Source organism: Rhea pennata, chromosome 2 (assembly GCF_028389875.1).
Source record: "Rhea pennata isolate bPtePen1 chromosome 2, bPtePen1.pri, whole genome shotgun sequence".
NCBI lineage: Eukaryota > Metazoa > Chordata > Aves > Rheiformes > Rheidae > Rhea > Rhea pennata.
The window spans coordinates 155,968,906-155,992,444 of record NC_084664.1 but is presented as its reverse complement, the minus strand read 5'-3'; the positions used below and the strand labels follow the sequence as shown (position 1 = coordinate 155,992,444).

The 23,539-nt window shown below is 40.3% G+C and overlaps 1 protein-coding gene across 1 annotated transcript in view; it reads right to left on the bottom strand.

The window, feature by feature from the left end:
• The window catches only part of TG (thyroglobulin), a 168,504-nt gene that overhangs the window by 124,403 nt on the left and 20,562 nt on the right, over positions 1-23,539 (bottom strand). Inside the window, exons 13-21 of the mRNA XM_062568427.1 lie at positions 22,952-23,029; positions 22,473-22,585; positions 21,650-21,761; positions 18,748-18,948; positions 14,579-14,788; positions 12,375-12,529; positions 11,739-11,895; positions 7,037-7,261; positions 971-1,120 (exon numbers count right to left, since the gene is read on the bottom strand). Coding sequence (XP_062424411.1) covers positions 971-1,120; positions 7,037-7,261; positions 11,739-11,895; positions 12,375-12,529; positions 14,579-14,788; positions 18,748-18,948; positions 21,650-21,761; positions 22,473-22,585; positions 22,952-23,029 — 1,401 coding nt within the window. The remainder of the gene's footprint in view (positions 1-970; positions 1,121-7,036; positions 7,262-11,738; positions 11,896-12,374; positions 12,530-14,578; positions 14,789-18,747; positions 18,949-21,649; positions 21,762-22,472; positions 22,586-22,951; positions 23,030-23,539) is intronic.

The following is a 23,539-nucleotide window of genomic DNA, read 5'->3' as shown; positions in this document are numbered from 1 at the left end:
ATGCAACTCAACCAGCCTTAGCACCTGAGGTACCACCTCTGGGAGGAAAACGGGATAACAGAGAGCCGAACACTTCAGCCCTCTGACCTTCCTGTGCTGTGTTCTTGAGTCAATACTTTCCTTTTTCACATGGCAGCTAACTCAAAGTCTTTAGACTTTACCCAAGGAGTGACCATACTGTAAGTATAGGAGTCCAGTATGTACACTGGAAACAGCTGACGTGGAAACCTGAGCCTAAGGTCTTCTTTAGTCACAAGCTAACTCATGGTTCAATAAAGGGTATATTACCATATACCTGCTTTTCATCTCACCTAAGACATAAATTAAAAACAGCAAAACAGTTTGTTTACTTGCTGATACTATTAGGAAAATCAATCTCACTACTTACTTTTATTTTTACTCAAAGGCTAACGCTGCAGACTAAACTGGAAATGAACTTCCTTTGTAGAACTGTGTTCAAATATAGCTCATGTAAGCTCATTTAAACGCCACCTTTAGTTAACAGATCAATCAATAGCTGATTTCTAACAAGTATTTGTACTGAAGCAGGGGAAGGAGCTAGACAAGACAAGACTTTATTAGGGATCACGAAAATGTCAGTAAACCTACATAAGATGTTTCTAGCTGATACTGGTGAATACCCAAATATCATTCTTCAGGACAATGAACATGTCTCAAGGAACCACAACATCCTGGATGGGACTGACCACTCATTTCTCATGCATTTTTGGTCAAAACACCAGACAGTTTGTTCTGTCTTTGAAAAATCTCCAAATATATGCAGAAGCGATCATATCATTAAAAAAAAGAAAAAATACACAGAGGTAGGATCAGCTTTTCTTTCTTTTTTTTTTTTTTTTACCCTCCTTCCTTTCTTTCTCCTCCTTTTTTAAAAAGCTTACATATGAAAAAAAAAACAGTTATGTGAAGGCACAACACAAAGCATAAGGGAAAAACAAGTTCAGCTTACAATGATCAGAGCTGAATGCCCCATAGGAGCTGGTAGTTCTGCCCACAGGACACTTGATGCAAGAGGAACTTCCTGTCTGATACTGATAGTAGCCAAGAGGACAGGGAACGCATTCCTCATTCTTGAAGTGACTGCCTGGAGGACAAACAACTACAAAAAAACAAAACAAAAAAAAATCTTTATTACTCTTAGTGCATCCAGCCAGTTCAGACACTTGCACACACACACAAGTATGGGGATAAGTATCAGCATAGTAGACTTGCCATAGACTTCAAACCCTTAATAGACTTTCTAAGTGAGATAATACAGGCAAACACTCCTTAAATGTTCACCAAAACCCAACAATGACTGGAATACAGACCAAGATGTTTCATCTTCAGATCACCCTGAAAATGCTCTTAATTTAGTGTAAATCAAGCTCTCGGTGAATGCCAAGCCCAGGCCTCACTTCTGGGCTGAGCACCGTCAGATCCATTTGTAGTAACATAACGCACTTTGCAGATAGATCATGAAGGTACCCTTGCTACAAATGGCACAACTACTACAAACACGACAGACTGAAACAGGAAGACTCCTATGAGCAGAAATTCCAAAAACATCATACAGAAAACCGCCATATGGTAATGCTTTCCTTCCCAATTTCTGCTAATGAAGCTGTTGGTTTGTAATTCCAAGCTATATTGTAATGGTTGGATTAAAATCGACCAGTTGTGCACACGACAACCCCAAAACAAAACAAAAGGATATTCTTAGGCTATATAAATACCATTTTCAGAACAATTCAAGAGCAGTATTTCCAGCTGACCTGATGAATACTACAGAGAAAACGCTCTGTCTTCTGGGAGGTCATGCAACAGCATCTTTCCCTCCAGATCACTCAGATGAGCATTAAAGCAGAACACTCGCGCACTCATTTGCAGGACAGCATATTTACTTGTTATTTCACAGCTGCTTTCCAGATGTAGATTTCCTTCAAAACACCATCAAATGCATATTTTGGAACTTTGACAAGGTGCAAAACTTTATTTCTGTTCTTGCCTTACATCTTGACAGCAGTTTAAGCTCATATCAGAGAATAGAAAACAACACTAATGTAAAGTTGGCCATCTCCACTACAACCCATATGATGGATTGCTGTTCTGGCCAACACACTGGAATATAAATTAATTTAACTTACTGGAAGACCTGCATGATTATAGATTAAAAAGACAGCTAGTCCAAAACCAACCACCTCTTCCTTCATCTGCTCTAAATGGTCCAGTGGGAGAACCTAGGATTAGAGAAAACTGTGGAACTGAAAATTTCCTCCCAAGTAGGTATCACGGCAATTGTTCCAAGTCTAACACATATCGAAAATCAATTACAGAACCAAAAAATCCTGGATAAGACAGACGTCTCCTTTCTCATGCGTATTATTTAATATACAAGAGTGCCTGATACATTTTAAAGACATTTTCCAATGAATGTGAAAAGGATCATATTCACATGAACAACAGTAGAAAAAACTAAAACGAGTAATGCACACCTAATTTGAAGGCAGAATTCAAAGGATGAGAATGACATTAATTAAAGTAATTGGACTTTAAAAAAGAACAAATCAAGCTTTTCAAAGCATCCCCCTCATTTTGTAGTTAACAGTCACAATGTAAAAGTAATATTTGTGTCTCCTGTCATGTTGTAAGCCAGTATAGCTGCCTTTTTCTCACATATAACAAAAAAGCACAAAGAACAGAAAAAAAGCATTGGTGCAGATGCCCATGTTTTCTAGAACCCACAACTTTTGAAGGCATATATCATATCCACTACAAGATATACACAAAATAATTATGTGGAGGTTAAGTTTGATTCTGGAAGTCAGAAAAGCCATCAAATTGGGTTTTTTTAAAGTTTTAATATTCATACATTTTTAAAAAGATAAGAAACTAGATGGCAATCTTAAAGCAAAACCTCAGGGCTAAGCAAAAGCACTGGATCCAATCTTTGTAACCCTAAAATAGGAAAAAGGAAAACAAAAGAAAAAAAAAACCAAACAACAACAATCCCCCATCTCCTGCACATGAGATCTGTAAGGGACAGCACTCCTCACAGGAGCTTCGTTTCACTTTAAGGTCAGCTCTCACTATGCTAAGCATGCAGCACACACAGCTGCATGCAGCAAGAAGTGTCACAGCTGAAGACTATCCAACACTTCTATTGCTCTTTCTTCGCTCTGGGATTCTGGAAAATTTGGGGATATCACAGTCTCAGAGTCTTGATCCAGAATATTACAAATGAAGTTTAAAGCTGCTAGCTCAGCTATAAATCTAGCACTTTATTTGATTTGGGTTATTCTCTTCTCAAAGCACTTCTGATACAACTTAGCAAACATTCTAAATAATAAAAGAGAACAGCAAAAAGCAATATAATAAAACAAGGATAAGTAACAGGCTTCAGGCTTTCTTTCTGAAATAAGTGTGGGGGGAGAGGGATTGAGTTCATAAAGCCTGGACAGATTCCTCCTGGACAGATTCCAACATGCTTTTTTTCACTAGCACCTCAGCACAGAGGATGGCTTTGTCCCGCTAAACTATAGGTAAGATAACTCTCTTACCTTAAACTGTTAAAGAATCATGTTTATAAATATCTGGGGATTGAAGTCACTCAGTGTAACACTGAGACAAGAAATGTCAGACAAGAAAAACTAACACATCGTAAAAGTTAAACACTTTCATGTTTTTCTGTCTGTAAAATGTTAGGCAACAATAGAAACAAACAAAGGAATAGATAAACAGACAGAAATATATATGAGAGATGAAGAGGCAGTTTCATGCAGGCTGCATGTTTCTAGATGAAAATACTAAGTTTACTGAGATCAAAGGAAAGCCACCATAACCAAGAGTTGATCATGCCTCCTGGAGAAGGGAATATTTCATTTACAAGGTAATAAAACCAGTAAATCAATGCTCTGAAATGATAAACAACAAATTGGATCAAGAAAGAGAAGAGAATAAAGGAAGAATTCTTATCATCATAGAACTTTGATTTCTCTCATCATAGCTGATCAGTTATTACCATTAGTCCCTGTTATTAGTAGAGAAACAGACTCAGGCAAGATACCAGATTACATACCCATACTGCAAAATAAAACAAAAAAAATCTTCATTATACAAGAACTTGGAATAGAACTCCTAAATCCCATTTTTAGAATATAAAATGCATTCCTACAATATAAAACAGGATCCAATAGCATGCTTACAGTAAGCATATCTCTGCCAAATGTTGGACCAAACACTGTCTCCTTCCACATTTCTATGATAAGATTATTCCACCGAGAGCCTTTTTCCTCCAGTTAGATGGTACGATGTGAACTAACTTACAAATGAATTGACTGCTTTCTAGAACCCTGTATTCTGGGCATGAAATATTTGGCATGATCCAATCCTTTATAAGCTCTTTTGCTCTGAGTGATAAATTTTACTTAATAATGATATTTTTAATCTGTACAATACTACATCTTTTTAAGTAACTGTAAGTTGTTACATTCTCTGGATTCTCCACAGAAACTAACCTTTTCTTCACAGCATGTTTACATAATGAAAAACTGAAGCAGCTCAGCCAATGAAAATGAACTGAAACTGCATCAATTTGCCTTTAATGCTCCAGGTTGAAACTGCAGCAGTTCAGAACTGATTCATGACTTGATTAAAGTTCCTGCCTTAAAAGTATCAGGGAAGAAAATGGCTACATATGGTTAAAAGATCTCCTGACCAGTTCTAAGTCTTTGCCCGTCAGAAAACGAATACTTGATGCAGATGACACAGTCCATAATTTAACCTGATTAGGATCTCTTCTCTAGGCGATCATCATGTTACTGAAGCAAATACAGCACACACCACTCTTGGTATCTGCTATTGCTTTTCCTCTCCCAGTAAGTTCACTCTACTAGTAAATCCTTAAGAGAAGGCCAGGCTATTAAAGGAATAAACAATAGTTTATTCCTGTAGGAAAGGAATAAATAGTTTATTCCTTTCACATAGAGATTCAGGAGTCACCCAACTCTGGCATTTGGGTGTCTCGCCCCACAGGAAGATGATTTAGCCATTCCACAACCATATCCATTCCCCTAGGGACTACCAAGGGACTTTGACGGCACATATAAAACTCGATGGCTGAACCCACACCAGATACTGCGCAGACTCTGCCAGGAGAGAGAGAGAACAGGCACAGAGGCTGAGGACAGAAAATTTCTTAGATTTCTGGGCTTTTATCTTGGCATCTTTTGTCAGGATTCAATTCACATAACGTTTAAAACAACAAAGAAGCAGAAAAGTCTGCCAGAACTCCAACTGACAGCAAGGTAAGACCTTCAGTCCTCAACATCTGGCACTGCGCTGGTACTTATTGCTTTGTCTGCTTTCTTCTCTTTTTTTAACATATAAAAAGAATCAAAGGGTGATAGTTTGAGAAATTAAAAACAACATCAACAAAAAAAAATCCAGCATTTCATTCCAGCTACTGAGTTAGTATCATAAGGAACTATTATTATATTTTCAATTAAAAAAAATTAAAACAAACAATTTCATAGAGAAACTAACAAATGATGCTGTCGGTACCTTACGTGAGAAAAACATGCCATAATTTATTCTGACCTCCGAAGCCAGCCTTATGGGGCACTAATGAAAAGGACAACAGGAGAAAGGTATAATCTCTTTCCTTCCATGTAAGTTTACGCTGGAAGGCTTGTGCATAAAGAAATAACGTCACTTTGGGTGTATCAATGCTGTAGCCACAACACTGCTTGCAATGCAGCTTGGATGAATCTGAGCTGATTTTATACTCACTTTCTCTTAACTGCAGTAATGCATAAAAACACAATGTAGCTGCACAAATCCACAGACACAGATATGTTCAAACTGAGCTGCCCTGGTTAAGTTAGTTCATTTTAAGTTTACAAAATTACCTTTACATCACAATATATATCTTTCCTCTTTTGATTCTTATTCAGATCCCTTTGACAGCACCAACTGAAAACACTTTACGTATTTACTTGATCTTTCAATAGGCCAAGCATTAGAAAACTCTCCTAACCTGAAGAGAACTACGATAACAAACAAAGTTCTTCTCAGGCATTTTAATTTGTTTTTAGAGTCTCTAAACTGGTTTTCAAAATTTAGTCGCACAGTTGGGAAACTTTCCCAGCTGAAAATATTCCCCTTTCTGGAAAACTGACCAAAAACCTGCTGCTGCTGTTTTTATACCTAGAACTGCTACATCACTCCCCTGTTCCTCAAAAAGCTAGTCATAGTCATTTCCATCAGTTTGGGACATATCTCAGAGTCACTGAGAAAACTGGGCCAATGGGAACAGCTGGTGTTGTACTGAGGAGGGTCAATGCTGATAAAAACAGCAGTGGGGCTGTTAAGGCAAAGGACCGTTGGCAGAGTGACCTAGTGTACAGGAGTGCTAGGAACAGCCACGAGGATCCTCTAGGCTTGGCAGCTCTGAGCAGCATGTTGATAGAAAGGCAGCCCGTCACAGGGAAGCAGACTAAACACACGGAAAGAGGATGAAAAGAGGGCAGAATTGCAATCAGGTCTGGGTGTTGGCCAACACTGAGAAAGCTTCCATCCGAGTCCTCTCAGTCCAGCTGTCTGGGACATAGCCCAGGAATTCACAGTCTTAGGACTTTTGCCATATCTGCAGCTAGGTTTCTATTCTGGGTAATGTATCATCATCTCAAGCACTGGCTTATATTATGTTTGCAGAATCTTCTCATAAAGAATCACGTACAATACAGAAAGACCTTCTAAACCAGACAGATTCAAAGAATTCCAAGAAAAAAGTTCTATACAATGTCAATTCCATGATGCCTATTTCCAAGTCATTGCCTCAAATTCATCTGTAATGCAGCAATAGAATGGTAAGAATTAGTTGTAATTCTCATCCATCTAAGGTTTGTCATTCAGATTGATGCTTTATGTCTTTCACGGATTAACCATTAACATAAGTTCCTTGATGATTTTCTAACTTTACCTTTACACTGTTTCCCAACAACATCAAAGAAAGTAAAGCTAAACAGAGACATACCGCATCCTTGTGAGTTTGGAACTGTTCTCCCAGGAGATGAAGTTCTTCGAAATCCACTTCTACATCCTAACTGAACTCTTGGAGACAGATCGAACTCTTCGTCCCGGGGAAAATCAATGAAAGAATCAGCTATGAATTGCCTGGAGTCCAAATGTAGCAGAAAACTGCCCTCCTCAATCTGTTTTATGAATGCTCCAATGAGATTTTCTCCAACAATTGCATTTTCTAAAAGGGGGAAAAAACAACAAAATACCATAATAGTGATTCTCAATGGGGAAATAAATGGTAATACAGAGACAGATGAACTTTAACTTAAAAATATAGGTATATGAAGAGAATACAAGCACGTTAGCAAGAGCAGACAAGAATGTATCTGTACAGTGCCTATTAAAGTCCTAATCTTTGTATCATAGAGGGTGCTAAAGAAACAACAAACAACCAAACATAGTATATATTCAAAAACTAAAGCATCAGAGAACAAAATTCAATTTCTGAATTAGAAAATTCAGTTTCTTTTTATGAAATTCAGCAGATGAAACCCACAATTATCTGACATTCAGATTTTATTGGTTCCTAGTGTTTCAAATGGTTGCTACTTTTTTAGGTTTTTGATCACTTTTGAAGGCCAGCATCTGTAACATTATAACAACCAGCTCCTGCCACAGTACTGATATTGAACGTACACACTCATCCAACAGACACCCCTACAGCAACAGCTGTAGCTGGCATTCGAAGCTGGAAAACACTGAGCCATCTTTCCTGACTTTCTATATTCCTAGTTGTCCAGACAGCTTCCTTTTCCTATGACATGAATTAGGGCAGTTTTCAGTGCTAGAGCAATTGCAAATTCTCTGGTTTGGCCAGAGCAGAAATACTACAAGGAATAATGTGCCAAGAGGCGTTTATTTGATAATCCATTCTGTTTATCTCCACGGGGTTTACCGCTTTGATGGAAATCTCAGCACGCTTTACTGCTAAAAATTCGCAAGACAAGACCTTCCAGCTGATGGGCAGCCCAGCAACCCAGCGAACAGGAGGTGCTGCAGGAGCGCGCTCCGTACGTTGAGTTTTGCGAACAGACCAGCAGCTTTGGGGTGTTGAATTTTCAAGGAGAGCACGTTACATACGTCAAGCGAGTGCCTGGAATGTCAACGCCTGCATGCTGCACAGAGACTATATTCCCCGCAGCACGACCGATGTGTCCAAGGCAAACAGCTGAGCGCACCGCCGCCCTCTCATGTGGCTAGCTTCCCGACTCCGCGCTCCAGCCCACGCGCCTCTCTTCAGTTGAGTGAGGAGAGATTTTCACAACTAGGTACGAGCCTCCGGTGACGCAACATTGCCCGGTTGGCTGTGCTGAACAGATGGCAGCGTTATGATGCTTTCTCTGAAAGATCATCCTAGACCTTTAGCATTCAAAGTATAGTGCCCTCTCTGTCTAAATATTGGTCCACAAATGATGGATCGTAGCTGTCACGTAGATGTTATTTCCCCCTTTGCAAAGGAGGGACACGAGGCGTTAGGGCTAAAATAGTGAATAGATCTTGTGTTAAAGCTGGCAGATGTATCCTTATATTCTTAATATTCCATCTCCTTTAGCTTTCACCAACCTATCTTTCTGCTGCACTGAAGCACAATGTAATCAGCACAATAATATTTTGTTTTGTTCAGCCCCAGGCCAAAATAATACTTAGCTTGCAAGGAAGTAATTGGAGATTGCCACATAACCAGTAACACACTGCAAATGTTTTTGCCAAAAATCGTCTCATAATTGAAAGCAGGAAGAAGCAGATTAGCCTTTTATACAAGCAAGTGCCCTTCTGAATTTTCTAGTAACTAGCTGTAGCAGAAGTAAAAATTAACCTTGAAATGACAGCTAAAGGAATTCATATGTAGAAAAGAAGCAAATAATCAAACCAGTAAGAATCTACTTTGGTCTGCTGAATTTCCTTTAGTTAAAAAATTTTCCCACATTGAAAAAGTTCTCAACTCTGTCACATATATTTGTCTGCTACATAACTGCACAATGTATCCACACGTATATTTTCCTGTACACACAAAGTATATAAACAGGTGTATAATTCTAACATACAAACACACATATTCTAATATACATATATCATCATATATTGCAAGTAAAAATTTAGCATGGCCCATCAAATAGGCTAACAGTCTCAGGAAACTTGCAAAAAGGTCTCAACACAGTGAGACCTTTTTGCAAGGGAAAAAATAAAAAGTGTTTCAGTGCAGCAGAAGGACAGGTTGGTGAAAACTAAAGGAGACAGAATCTTAAGAATATATTATATATTCAGTGCTGTGCTGGCCATCCAGCCAAGAACTGGTGGGTACACCTAACCCAGCATCAGCCAGCATCAAAAAAGAAAATGTATGACCTCGGGTCCCAAAAGCAGCACAGCGGCCACAGTTCAGCACTCTCAACACGGCTGACCAGTCCGGGGTCACAGTTCCCAGCTGACGTGGTATCCGGCTTCTGGCCCAAGATGAGCTTCCCAGGACCCTCAGCATGCTCAGCACACATCAGCCGTGCAGATAAAACACTGCTTTCCTGGTTTTGCTCCTGTTTTGCTGCATCATTTCGGCAATTTAAGCTACCAAGTATCTCGTGCTTTGTTAATTTTCCTGGAAGTCCTCTAGGACTGAGGAGATTTCTTGCAGGGCATTCATCCAGAGCCTGGTATACATTTAAGGACTTGGACATCTAGGGTGACAGTACATCTCCTCATATACAGAAATACCCTACAAACAGTTGTACCCCATGTTCTGCAATGGGAAGAAGCCTGATGTAGGGTTTGCTGCTGGTGAGCAAAGTATTGATTTTCACAGTAAAAGGATTAGGCCACTTGCTAGAACTTTATTGACCAAATCAGAAAATGAGAGAGAGAGAGAGAGAGAAAAAAAAAAAAAAGAGGAAGAAATAGAACAAGAAAAGGTAAATCTTTTTTTTTCTTTAAGAAAAATATAGAGCACAAAGCTTAAAATAACTAGTGTATAGAGCAGGGATCTCCTCCAGTTTCACTGATGAGAACTGTTTACTAAATGTTTAGCCAGCAAAAGCTCATTTTAATAGTCCTTAATATTTTTGCCTTTTTAACAGGAAAGGGAAGAGCAGGAGAAACTGCTGCAAGTGTTCCTCAAGATTTTAAGCCTGGGATCTAAGCTACAAAGCCAAACAGTATAAGCTCCTTCAGGAAGGGATTTGCACGGCCTCAAAATTTAATACATGGAAATGTCTGTAAGAAGAAAAGTAATAAAACATTCATGAGTGATTTGGATCTGAGGCTATTTATTCATTGGAAACATACGCACACTGTGCTCCTGTTTAGCAAGTTTTTCTCTCAGCTACTTCACAGGACAAAAGACTTCTCACTTACCTATAAAGAAGCTAGAAAAAGAACAAAGCTATTTTCATAACGCTGATTTTCAAATTTGCATAATCAATGTGCAAACACACCAGTGATGATGCAAAAAATGCCTCAGACAGACAGACTCAAAGCTGCTTCAGAAGGCAATAGAGATCGATGCTGCCAAGAGTACACAGACCGCAGGTTCACAGCCCACTGAGAGCACACCAGGTGCCTGATGTCCCCAGACTAGACTCGTATTATCTCTTCTTGCAGCAAACAGTCATTCCCTGAAAAGCAATTTTAGTACTGCAGGAAAATTATAGTGCAGAGAGGGTCAAAAATGTAATGCCCTCGATGCAGAACATTTTCTAAAGCAAACTTTAACATAAAACCAAACAGACTCATACTTTGATCCACCTTCTGCAAACCACTTAATATTCATGTTTCCCTTATAACTGGTGCAACTGAATGGATGTAAACATAAACAAATTGTATAGCCAGTAACCACACAACCAGTATACCCAGTGTCCAAGTTCTGAAAACTTTTGAACTCTGTTCTGATCAGGCAAAAACTGTAGGGCATGCATTTCCACACCCCAAAATTAAAGGGAAGAACATGTGCAGACAGATTTATTTATATTTAGTGCTGGGAACATCATTAAAAAGCCCTAGAACTAGAGAAATGCTGGCACAGAGGGCATTTGACTTTGGGATATATTTTATAGTGTTTTTGTTTGTTTGTTTTTTTACTGGGAAACACGGACTGCTTTGGAGGAAGCTTGTTACGCTCTAACTCGCTTGGAAACTGCGGTGAAGATCTACCCGTCAATGGATTCTGTGTCCTTGCTCTAGGACTTCTGAGATAAAGGGTCACTTTAGTGTTGAAGGCAGTATAACAAACGGAACAGGAAAAGATAATTAATTTCTTTTAAGTGTTTTTATATTTTTGTCAATACATGTGAATTGTAGTTTTCCCAAGTCTAACCCAAGAAGTAATACAATCTTCTTTTTCCTTCCGGGGACCTGCCCAATGGAAATTAACATCTGCTCATGCCCAAAAAAGTAATTTCAATGTCAGTTAGCCAAGCTGGGAGAGAGAGACCTATCTGAAAGCAACACCTGATTGTAGCTCCTTTCCACTGTGTATCTACAGCCTGAAAACAGGGATACATCAATGCTGAAGGCTCTAAAATACAATGCCAGTGTTAGAGGAAAAGTGTCTTTCAGTGAGCATCTATAGCTACCTTGCTAGCATCTCCTAAGAACAGACAAAAGGAAGCAAAATAATTAAAAATAAACCAGGCTTCATGCACAGAAGCATCAGAGGAAAAACCTACCGATATCATGCAAGTCAGGGAGCGAAGCAGTAGGGATGTTTCCCAGCTGAGTCCTCCAGGTGACATTCACGCCGAGGCGGTCCACGCTCAGGCACTCCACACGCACCGTGGAGTCGTCGCAGACAGAAACCGACCCGGTGTTTCCAAATGCATTTACCTTGAATTCAAAGTTAAATGAAAGTAAGGTCAGCAAACCTAGAACCTTCTTGTTCCTGACTTTCCCTAGTTACTTGCACTACTCTGCTGAAAGCGTACACTTAGTAAGAAGCAGTGTTTCCAGACGGGCCCCAAAAAACAGATGTAGAACTAGAAAAATTTATTTTTAGCAGGTCAGTTACTTACTTCAAGAATAATGAAAACATTCATCAGTTTGAGTCAAATTCAATCATTTAATTCCATTAGGAAAATGTATTTTTCATAAATATTGGACTGATATGGTATGGCTTCTATGGCTACAACTCAACTTACCCGCTGACGTGAGGACAGTGAGTCCCAGCATGCTGTTTTCCCAACCATCCATATCGGAGTGCTGTCAATTCTGACAGATTTCATGGTGTCTTCTTGTTAAACTCCCTTCCACCTTTTTTTCCCCCCTCCTCTCTTTTTAACTAACAGAGAATATGGAAATGAAATTACCTGGAGGTCACAGAAACCACGAGCCTTCATCTCATCTAAAATAAAAATCTGGAAGGCCTGGAGTAATCCTGAGTAGTCAGAACTACAAGTCGTCTGAGGAGGTAGTAGTAGTTGAAAGTGTGTTTGAGCTTGGACTGTCTGAAATAACTGGAGCTCTAAAAAACAAATAGAAAGGGTAATTATTAGCCTATTTAATATAGAAACTAGCTTTCAAAGTTACTTTGGGGAAAAGACGACATTGATCTGAATTTTGATCTCGCATTAGTAGTATTTTCCGTTACTAGATGGAAGCAGTAAGCAATAGAAGTGCTTGAAAAATATTTGTTTTGCATTAGGCAAAAAGCCATATGATGTAGTTACATAATAATAACGATCTGTTTTACTAATTACTAGCACTAACTCACAGAAGAATAAGGAACAATCTGGATCATTAGTGATTATTTTTAATAAGTGTTGGCAGATGGGAATTTCCAGAGAGCTAGATGAAAGCTGAGGTTTTGCCAATACTTAGAAAGGAAACAGGAAGACAAGATTTAGTGTTAAAGGGTGAAGGCTGCCCTGAAAACAGTAACTCTGAAAGAAACTTGTGGGGAATAAAGAAAGATGTGATGTTCTAGCAGACAACCAAATGAATGTGAGATGTCAAAGCACCTCTATGGACAACACAGAAACACAGAATTACTTAGCCAGGGAAAAAGTATAAATTTCCAGACTCCACAGGAATTACGCTGATCCTAGGCTTCTTGGAGGGCTTGCTATCTCAGATTCAGCACCACACTAAAGCTGTCACGCAGCCTCCAAATGGCTCCAGCTGGCTCTTTCGCCACTAGCCTGGGGAACTGGCAGAGCTTGCTCTCCCCCATCTCTCCCAGGGACACGCGCTGTATCGTGTGCAATTACCACCGCGGGAACGCAACGTCCAGGCCACAGGCCCCAAAACACCTGCGGGGGAAATCCGGGGCGTTGCAAGAGCAGCGGTGGGAACAACCAAAGGACTAGACAGCCTCCTTCTTCCCCAAAGGCACACAGACCTCTGTCTGTGCAGCTTATCAGAGAACTGACCTGACAACAGTCTGTAAGTGCACACATAAGGAACAAGAAATAAGATTTTTAAGAGTGTGGGTAATTATCCATCAGAACAAGTTGCTAAGTGTTGTGGTAAATTCTCTATTACTGTGAAGTTTATTCAATCACCATCAATTTCATTTTTACTATTATTTCTTTTTTTTTCTCTCTGTCCTTAAAGTCATGCTCTATTTCAAACACAAATTACTGAGAGAAGTCCCTCAGCTTGCATTAAACAGAAGCTCCTGTTAGACTGCCAGGTGCTCTCCTGCAGCCTTACAAATAGTTACTCAACTGCCATCAAAAGTGTACAAGTGTAAGGTACAGAAGTGTAGGAAACATGATTAAAGGACAGACAAAAGTCTCAAATTGAAATCTGAAGTTCAAAACTGTCTACATTTGTAATGAAAGACTGGGAATACGTCAGAAATATTTGAGTACAAGGGATTCTAGAATGGGAGATGAGGATTAGCTGCAAATTTGGTATCAAGATCGGTATTTCTCACAATTCAACAGTGCTAAAAACTGCTGTTTTGATTAGAATTTATCTTTAATTTAGAGTAATTGAAAAAGCCAACAATATCTGATCACGAGCTGTGAACAGACAGTTGATTCTTCCAACATTTGAAGTACTTGTTTTTCTTAAGAGAAAAATAATTTGAAAAATACCACAAAGCAGTCAGTGAAGACTGCAACAATCCTAAAGAACAGATCGCTATGAAAGGATGCAGAAGTAACAGTGACTTGATTATGCGAATAAACACTCAAGTTGTGCCAAAATCAAACATCTGGTGCTCATCTGTTCTTCCACGACTAAGTGGTTCCTTCAGAACCATTTCATGGTGCCAGCATCCTTTAACTTGCAAAGAAAAATCTGCATATAGATTGAATGTCTATTTATAACTCTATTATTACAGAAAAGTGGGACTGTTCCTGGTGTAGGAGCCAGGCAAAAGACAAATGCTGCTGATGATAATGGCAGAAAACAGGACTAATCTACATGGACTTAATTTAGAAACTCTATTATAATTGCTGTGTCCTCTCGTAATTCACACGGCAGCTTCAGCATGAAAGTAGCTTTTAGGATAGGCATTTGCTTTGCTTTGCGCCGCTCCCAACCCACGGCAGTTTCCACGTACTCTGGCAGGCCTGAAGGAGCGGGGCAGCCGAGACCCACTGCCGCTGCCGTAGGTCGCACTGAAACGACGTGCTCGAATGGGCGCTGTGGAAGCCTTGGCGACACACCAGCCGGCACTGCTGAAGGCTTGAAGTTTGCCCGGAAACGTTTGCACAAAACACAGCTCCATTGAGAATAGATGAGGCACCGAATGGCAAAGCGCACTGAGGACCTTCAAGAATATGAAAAAGAGGACACATTAGTATTAGCATATGAAGCATTCATAGTAAAACGTCCTCATAACCTCCACATCAACAGTGAAAACCATTTCCCACCGGTATCAGCTTGGATCCTGTTTGATGTCAGCATGATTCAGTTTACTAAAGTTGATGAAAAGGCTCATATTGGCTTCGAGGGGTAAGGCATTGGGTCCAGAAAGCTATGTGCACCATTTATAAGAATGAATGAGTATAAAGCAGTTAGGAATAAATGTAAGCAGGAAATAAGGTTTCTAACCACCAGCACAGTGAACCTTTACAAAAGAGATCCACCAGCAGGGCCAAAAATTCAATTCTATTCAGAGCAAACCTTGAAAAGAAGAAAGAACTCGCGACTGTAGTGTCTCCAGGAACAGTAGTACATTTCTGGTAACCCAGCAGGTCCCTAACTGTAATATAGAGTTTTGGAGTGTGAAGTCTGCATCCAGACTCACTCTGCATCAATACAGTACATTTCACCCCATTAATGTACTATAAAAGACAGTTAGCAGGCTAACTGCAACATTTAATTTCTACTGATCAGTACAAAAGCATTGCTTTATTCAGCATTAGCCAACTCCCAACCTCATTAGTGAATAAATCTTGTAATAGATAAACACTTCTGAGCTCCTGAGCTATAAAACATATGGAAAGAAAAAAAAAAACAATTGCCTCAGAAATAGATATAAAAGAAAAACTTTTCATATTAAAATTCCTTTGTTTGGTACATACAGATCATTTTCCAAATACCAATGCCCAGATCAGTCCCAATCTCCTTAGTCACTGAAGGAAGATAGACATTGCTGATGGTTCAGTTCTGACCAGTCTCTCTCTTAATGGAGCTTGTGGAAATTAACTACTTAACTGCCACTTCAGATGAAGTATAAAACACGATAGGATGTTAGGATAGATCTGTCATCCATTGTGCTACAGCACATCTTTGCTTGCCCTGGACACTACAATGTCTAATAAAAAAAACTTTTAAATTCATCTCTCTGGTTTACCAAACATATGTTATTTTACAAGTGTCCTTTATAAAATGTGTTCTGTAATAACTTTGTAAAAGGGGCATTGCACTCCTCCTCTATTCACTCAGTGACTTTGATTCCAGTCTGTTTATTTAAGATGGAAACACGGCACCCTTGCTTTATGAACTTTAATACACCTCCAGAAATTTTGGATCAAAAGCTATTACTACAGGAGATACCAATACTTATTCTTACCAATATAAATTACATCAAGTTCAATTCCTATTAATATTTCTTTAGATAAAGTATATAAAAGTCAGTGTACAGTCTCCTTTACTGCTCCAATACCTATGCCTGGAAAGTCAAACTTGCTCTCAGCCATTTGCTGCTACAGTCTGGTACTGTTTGTTCCAAGAGAGTTGGTGGTATAAACTAGAGCAATAATCAGCCAAAAAACATACAAGTGATTGATGGTTTCCTGGTATGGTTCATTCAAGGTTTCAGTTCAAGTCCCTCATCAGTTAGCCAGTTGAGCCAGTAATCTGCTCATTTAATCCCCTCTGCAGGCACCACCTCCTTTTCTATTGTTATCAGGCTGCACAGTTTTATTATACTTAACATTTCTTTCCCCATTTTCTTGGTCCTGTTGGACTGAACCAGAACCATACTGAATACTGACACTTCTTTCGCAAGTGTTTCTAAAGCTCTCCATTAAGAAATCACTGCCTCCAGGAACTTCTTTGGAAAAGTCTCTCCCCTATCTCTGTCAGAATTGCGGAAAGTGGGCATGAAGATGGAAAGTGCCAGTGGGGACTACTAGGATAATTGACATCAGCTCTCTGGTGCATGTCAAGGAGAAAAAGTTGGATCCTATCTTCCATGGAAATAATTAATCTAATGAAATTGCAGGCACTGGGCACTCTAAAGTTATTACTTGCTGTTTACAGCTGTCCTGAAATTGGAGGAGAAATTTATTGTATTTTCCCACCACAACAGCTTCTTTTTCTGATGGACAACATGTCCTAGATAGTGAAATAGCTTCTCCCCTTCCTTTTCTCCAGAATTAGTAGTGCCCAGGACTAGAGATATAAACTGGACAGACTGAGGGAAAAATAACTTTTGCTTCTTTATCCTTACTCTGTAACCAAGATGTTTAGTATGAGAAGGTTGCACCATCTTTCCAAAAATCCATGAGAAAAAAAGAAAATAAAAGAAAAATCTTCTATAGTATTTCTCAAGTCTCGCCATGCAGAAAATAGCATATATCTCTCAGCAAAGCCCTGTTTCTGCTATATTTTTAAATCAGTTAGCAACTCTTTCAGCTTAGACTTTTAAAAAATAAAAGGTCATTAATCATTCAGTCACTAATACTATTAGGAAAAGTATAGAATTACAGGATCCCAAGAAATAGCAGAAAAGCAAGTGAAATGTAAATCATCTTAGGGTTCATCTCAGGGTACAACTAGACCCTCCTCCATAAAAATTTCTTGGAATTTAGGGTAAAATACAGAGCTTTCATGGAATTAAAGACAAACCAAGGATTTAGCATTTATGACCAGTTCCTGCTTATCCTTGGCGTACTAGAAGCTCTTCCACTTTTCTTTGTTCACCTTCAGAGTCTATCAGAAAGTCAGTGCAGCACGTCATGTTGAGTTTCTCCAGCTGGTACAAACAAAATGCTAAATATAGATTACAGAGTCCGGCATCCCACAGAGACACTAGATCATAATGTGAAAGCAGGATGGCAGCAGCATAGCAGTTGTTAGACTAATTAGCTCTGCTTCTCTGAAGAGCTAAATAGCTCCCCTGAACTGCTAGGCTCACATGGCTACACTGTTATAGCTCTGGAGCTAATTCATTCGGAGCTCCGTTGTAGATCTCCCTCTGCACTGCTCTGCACTGCAAGGTGCAGATACGACTCTGTGATCTTCTTGAGGCTTCCCACAAAATCCCATCTCTATAACTCTCTGGGTACCAAAAAGTTCAAGGAAAACAGTGTTGTAGGTTGGTTTCCAAGAGGACTGAGGAGTTACCTATTAGATTAGAATGTATCATAGCTAGTTGGGCTAACACTGTCAGGTATTTGGTTGGTGACACGTTGCTCTGTAAGCACCAGAATCGCAGAGAGAAGTTTGAGCAACATGTCACGTGGTCTAGATTGCTCAAATCTGCTGACAGCCTTCATTTAAAAAACAACAGAATTATGGAAACAGTGATGAGGCACTAACTCTGGTGCTGAAGGTTTTTTCACACCTCCAGTTTCTATTAATCATTGCACTTTGGAGCATAGCCCTGAATAAAGTTTAATTTGTTCTGCTTCACTTCAGTGATTGAGGGTGGGGGGAATCTATAAAGGCCATTGGAAAATAAATTTATCCAGACCTCTCCCATTTGGATGTCATGCTGGAAACCATGACTGAATTCCTGTTCTTCACAGCTCTGGTCACGCAGAAAATACTCTGTGGATATGCAGTGTTTTGGCAAAACCCTTTCATAATTCTGGTCACAAGCCAAGATTTGGAATAGCAGAAACATACATTTTTTAAATTTTATTTTAGTCACTTGAATGGCTTTTAATCCTACAGCCAGCTCACACTGGACCACATTCAAATCTGTGGCAAAGTGTTCACTTTGACTTTTTAGCTAAGTTTAATAGTTCAACTGTTTCAACTTTTCCTTACTCATAAAATTGGTTACTAAATCAAAGATTCATTTCCCTTCTCCTTTCTCCCAGACAGAGCACTTGAACCCTGAAGAAAACTGGAGATCATGCCCAGGTGGGTTTCAAATCTCAGAAATACAGTTGTAACACAAAGATAATCATACAACTCAAGCAAAAATTTCTATAACAGTTTGAACAAATAAACTTAAGTCCTAATACAGCCAAATACTAGAGAAAGTTATGATTGGGATCCAGTTCCAGAGCTGACTTGACTGGAAGTAATTTGCTTCAAATAACAACTCACTTTCACATGCAGGTCTTCCTTCACTAACTCGTGTCCCAGGCACCTCTTCTCCATTGTCAAAGACGCACCAGCAGCTTTCCTGACCTTGACTGCACTGAGTGGGCGAGAAGATCCCACTGTCTCCTTCACACTGTGGGATGTAGCCTTTGCCAAGTTGTCGTAAACTAGTTTTGGACTTCAGCATGTTACAGAAACTAGGACCTTAAAAAGAGAAATTGATTGTAAAATTCAGAACAAAGTAAATAGGAGAGAGATACAAAATATGATACTGATATTCATTATGCATTAACTGGATCCTTTCTTGTCAAAAATTTGACTGTATATAAGTTAGATGCTGATATTTTAATTAAAAAAAAAATCAAATCCATCTTATTAGTAAGAATTTTTGAGCAAGGTCGTTAAGTGTTCATAATATTTTTATTTGCATTTAGAAATAGCCAAATTGTCCAAGCCTAACACCTTCAAAACATAGGGTAATATGCTTGAAGAACTATGCACACAAAAGTAGATCCAATGAGTTCAATCCTTGTACAAACTCATCTACTCTGCTGTAGATGTCCTGGCAGCCTGAAGCCAGGAAGTTGTTATTCCAAATTTTCTATGGGAAATGTAAAGCAGAAAATCACTAGCTTAAGAACTAAAGAAACAAGGCAGTAAAGGTGAAGACTCGGGCTGTCACTACTGCTTAACAGAACAGCGCCAGGATATGGGCTTTAGCCTCACATCCATCCCTGCAAAGGGGATGCAACAGCTCCTTCTGGATGTCATCTCTAAGCTTATGGAGGAAAAGAAGGTGATCAGCATGGATTCACCAAGGGCAAATCCTGCTTAACCAACCTGATAGTCTTCCATGATGGACTGACTGGCTGGGTAGATGAAGGGAGAGCAGTGGACGTTGTGTGCCTTGACTTCCGCAAGGCTTTTGACACTGTCTCCCATAACAGCCTCCCAGATAAGCTCAGGAAGTGTGGGTTAGACGAGTGGACAGTGGGGTAGATTGAGAACTGGCTGAAAGGCAGAGCTCAGAGAGTCAACATCAGTGGCGTGGAGGCTAGTTGGAGGCCTGTGGCTAGTGGCATCCCCCAGGGCTCAGTCCTGGGTCTCATCCTGTTCAACTTCTTCATCAATGACCTGGATGAGGGGACAGAGTGCCTCCTCAGCAAGTTTGCTGATGATACCAAGGTGGGAGGAGTGGCTGACACACCAGAGGGCTGTGCTGCCATTCAGAGAGACCTGGGCAGGCTGGAGAGCTGGGCAGAGAGGAACCTCCTGAGGTTCAACAAGGGCAAGTGCAGAGTCCTGCACCTAGGGAAAAATAACCGTAGGCAGCAGGACAAGCTGGGGGCTGACCTTGTGGAGAGCAGCTCTGCAGAGAAGGACTTGGGAGTGCTGGAGGACGACAAGTTGACCATGAGCCAGCAATGTGGCCTTGTGGCCAAGAAGGCCAATGGTCTCCTGGGGTGCATCGGGAAGAGTGCTTCCAGCAGGCTGAGGGAGGTGACCCTGCCCCTCTCCTCAGCCCTGGGGAGGCCTCATCTCAAGGACTGGGTCCAGTTCTGGGCTCCCCAGCACAAGAGAGACATGGAGCTACTGGAGAGAGTCCAGCGTAGGGCTACGAAGATGATCAGAGGGCTGGAGCACCTGCCCTATGAGGAACGGCTGCGAGAGCTGGGCCTCTTCAGCCTGGGGAAGAGAAGACTGAGGGGGGTCTTATCAGTGTGTACAAGCACCTGAATGGAGGGTGTCAAGGGGACGGGGACAAACTCTTTTCAGTTGTCCCGTGTGACAGGACAAGAGGCAATGGGCAGAAATTGAAGCACAGGAAGTTCCTCTTGACCGTGAGGGGGAATTTCTTCCCTGTGAGAGTGATGGAGCACTGGAGCAGGTTGCCCAGAGAGGTTGTGGAGTCTCTTTCTCTGGAGATCTTCAAGGCTCGCCTGGATGCAACCCTGTTCACCATGTTCTAGGTGCCCCTGGTGAGCAGGGAGGTTGGACTAGATGATCTCCAGAAGTCCCTTCCAACCTTACTGATTCTATGATTCTATGACTGTCCTACCCATACTGCTAAAACTTTAAAAAATGCCCTGGTGGCCTTGGCCTTTTGGCAAAGTGGCAAATAAAATGGGCAAAGGGATGTCCCCAATAAGCATGAGGCCATTCATTTGCTTGAAAAAGACAGCCTAGCCATGGTGGGTGTAAGCAGTGCCACATCAGTTAACTCAGGGTCAAAAATGCGCACAATGAGTCAGTACAGACAGGGCCTCAGAGAACAACATGAAAGCAGGAGAGCAAGGCTGATTTCTCAGCAGATACCTGTTTATTTGCAGCTCAGTCAAGGTGAAAGGAAGCACATTGACTTTAAACAAAGAGTTGACACTGCCATTCAAAAATCGTCAGAAGCAAAATTAAGGCATCTCGAGTTCCTCAGAGCAGGGATTCATAAGCTTCTTGAATCAACCCTCTCAGTGAGACCTCAACGCTTTTTGCGCCATGTGTCTCTGAAGACATTATAAAGATTATATAGATTTATATAGATTTAATTTCATTCCATGGAGTAGGTGTGGACCACATAAAATGGACTCAGAGTGCACATGGCCCAGTTCCCGTAATTCTGGATTTACTACCTTAGAAATTTTTTCCATGAGCCCAAAGAATTTTCTGTGGTGGTAAGAAACTCAAGGTAAAGAAATATAGAAAAGCCTGCTCATCAATTTGGTTTATTTCTTGTATTAAGAAAATAAAGAGATACTGTTTCCAGCTATCCTTTCAAAGGTGACATTCTTGTATACACCATATCACTGAGGAACTAAACTGTAAGCCCCAGAATTCTGAAAAGAAAAGTAAAGGTAAGGCATGAGACATTATCACTGGTGTCACAGGCTGCAGGAAGAGCACTACTTACACTGAGGGCTGCCGTCTGAATCCTCGCTGCCACGCTGAAATACTTCTCCTGACACAGGATCTACACACCAAACATCTGCATAGGATCTCTGCAGCACAGCATATTCTCCTGTCTAAGATGAATCAATTACATGTCATTGCAGAGCAATGTCTTTTATGTACAAGCATATTAGAGTCAACATCTCAAAAACTTGGTTAAAATATATACTTTGGATTATATTTACATTTGTGGACTAATACAATGTTGACTAGACAAACAAAACAAAAATATTCAAATACAGCCCACTTAATTTAATACAGAGAAGGAAACTGTACATTGAGATGAAGTTCTGATATGATCACATTTGAAATGATTTGAAATGGCATTCTGTTCCTTGCCAGTCTCAAAGCTCCGTCCTCCTCACTGCCATGTCTGTCAGGAGCACAGGAGACCCTGTTTTGGGAAGTCTGCATCTAATTCCCTCCCATCTGAGTATTTTCTGATGGCATAAGAAGAAAAGCTTTCCCCTCAAAAGGCGGTCAGTCAAGTTGTGCCTTTTAATGATAGCCCTGTGTAAGAGACAAGCAGAGGCCCTTTGCATAAAGGAAGTGTGTGCAAAGACTGAGCTTCTGGTCCTGGTCTTTGCCTCAAGCTACTTAAATCCTGCTTTACAGAGGGCAAACAAAAAGCCTGCTTTTGTTTTGTCCCACCCTTTTGTTTCAAGTTAATCTGAATGCATAAGGGCTACTTAAGGAGCACAGACTGGAACTGTATGGGCCTTTGGCATGGCATAAGCAAAATGAAGGAAGTTCTATTTCTTCTTCCCTCAATCATGTTAAATCACCTCAAGGCAGTAGGGGACAAACAGATCCTCTGTAGTAGCATCAAGCTTTGAACCGCTCTGTCTCCAGCTGGAAATTAAGGCATTGGCTCGAGATCGCTGACATGATGTCTGGCCTGTAAGAGAAAAACCACGTAGATGTGCTAGAACATAACCAAGTTCTCAAACCTAACCTACAGATAAGAGGTGCACCCCTAGCTCCTTCACACACCTCCATTAGGCTGTGCTACAGTGTCAGGCAAGGAACCCCAACTGGTGTTTGATAATATCAGTAAATGGTCCATTCCCATATGATTTAAGCCAAAAGTAGAAATTAAATAAATGTGAGGCAAAACAAACATAAGAATCAAACTACTTTCTCTTTTCTTGCAAAGGTTAAAAACAAGCCTTGCATCATATCATATGATATTAGAATTTTCAATAAAGGTTAAAATCTGTAAGAACAGATAAGGACACACATTTAGGGAATAAAAACAACTTACATTTGGGGAGTTCTACGGAGCGTGAGATCAAGGAATCTGTGACATAGCGTCCCCTTTCATCCACACACCAGCAATGACCTGGCCAGGGAAGAAAAGCAGCCTTATTTTAAGATCTTCTACCCCTTGTTCCCTTGTATCCCTTGTTCATTTTGTTGGGTTCTGGAAGGATTTTAACATTTACCAGCACTATAGAAAGAAGCAATAAATCTAACTCATAATTAGCTCTGCTATTCAGAGATACCTGGACTACACTTGACAGTAGTGATGGAAATGGGAATGTAGAAGCTTTACATCACAGACCTATCCTCCAGGGTATCATCTGCTTCCAGCAACTTGGTATCATCCATAGACTTGTTGAGAGTGCACCCCATCTCACTGTCCAAGTCATTAATGAAGACGTTGAACAATACGAGCTCCTGAATTTACCCCTGAAGAACACTACTACCTGAGAGGAACTGGACTTTAAATCACTGATGTTTGAGTCTCTATGACCTGCACTTTTGAGCTTTTCCCTCCAGTCAATTTGTAGTCCACCTATTCAATCCCTCTCTCTCTGGTTTGGTTACAAAAATACAGGTTTTTGCACTT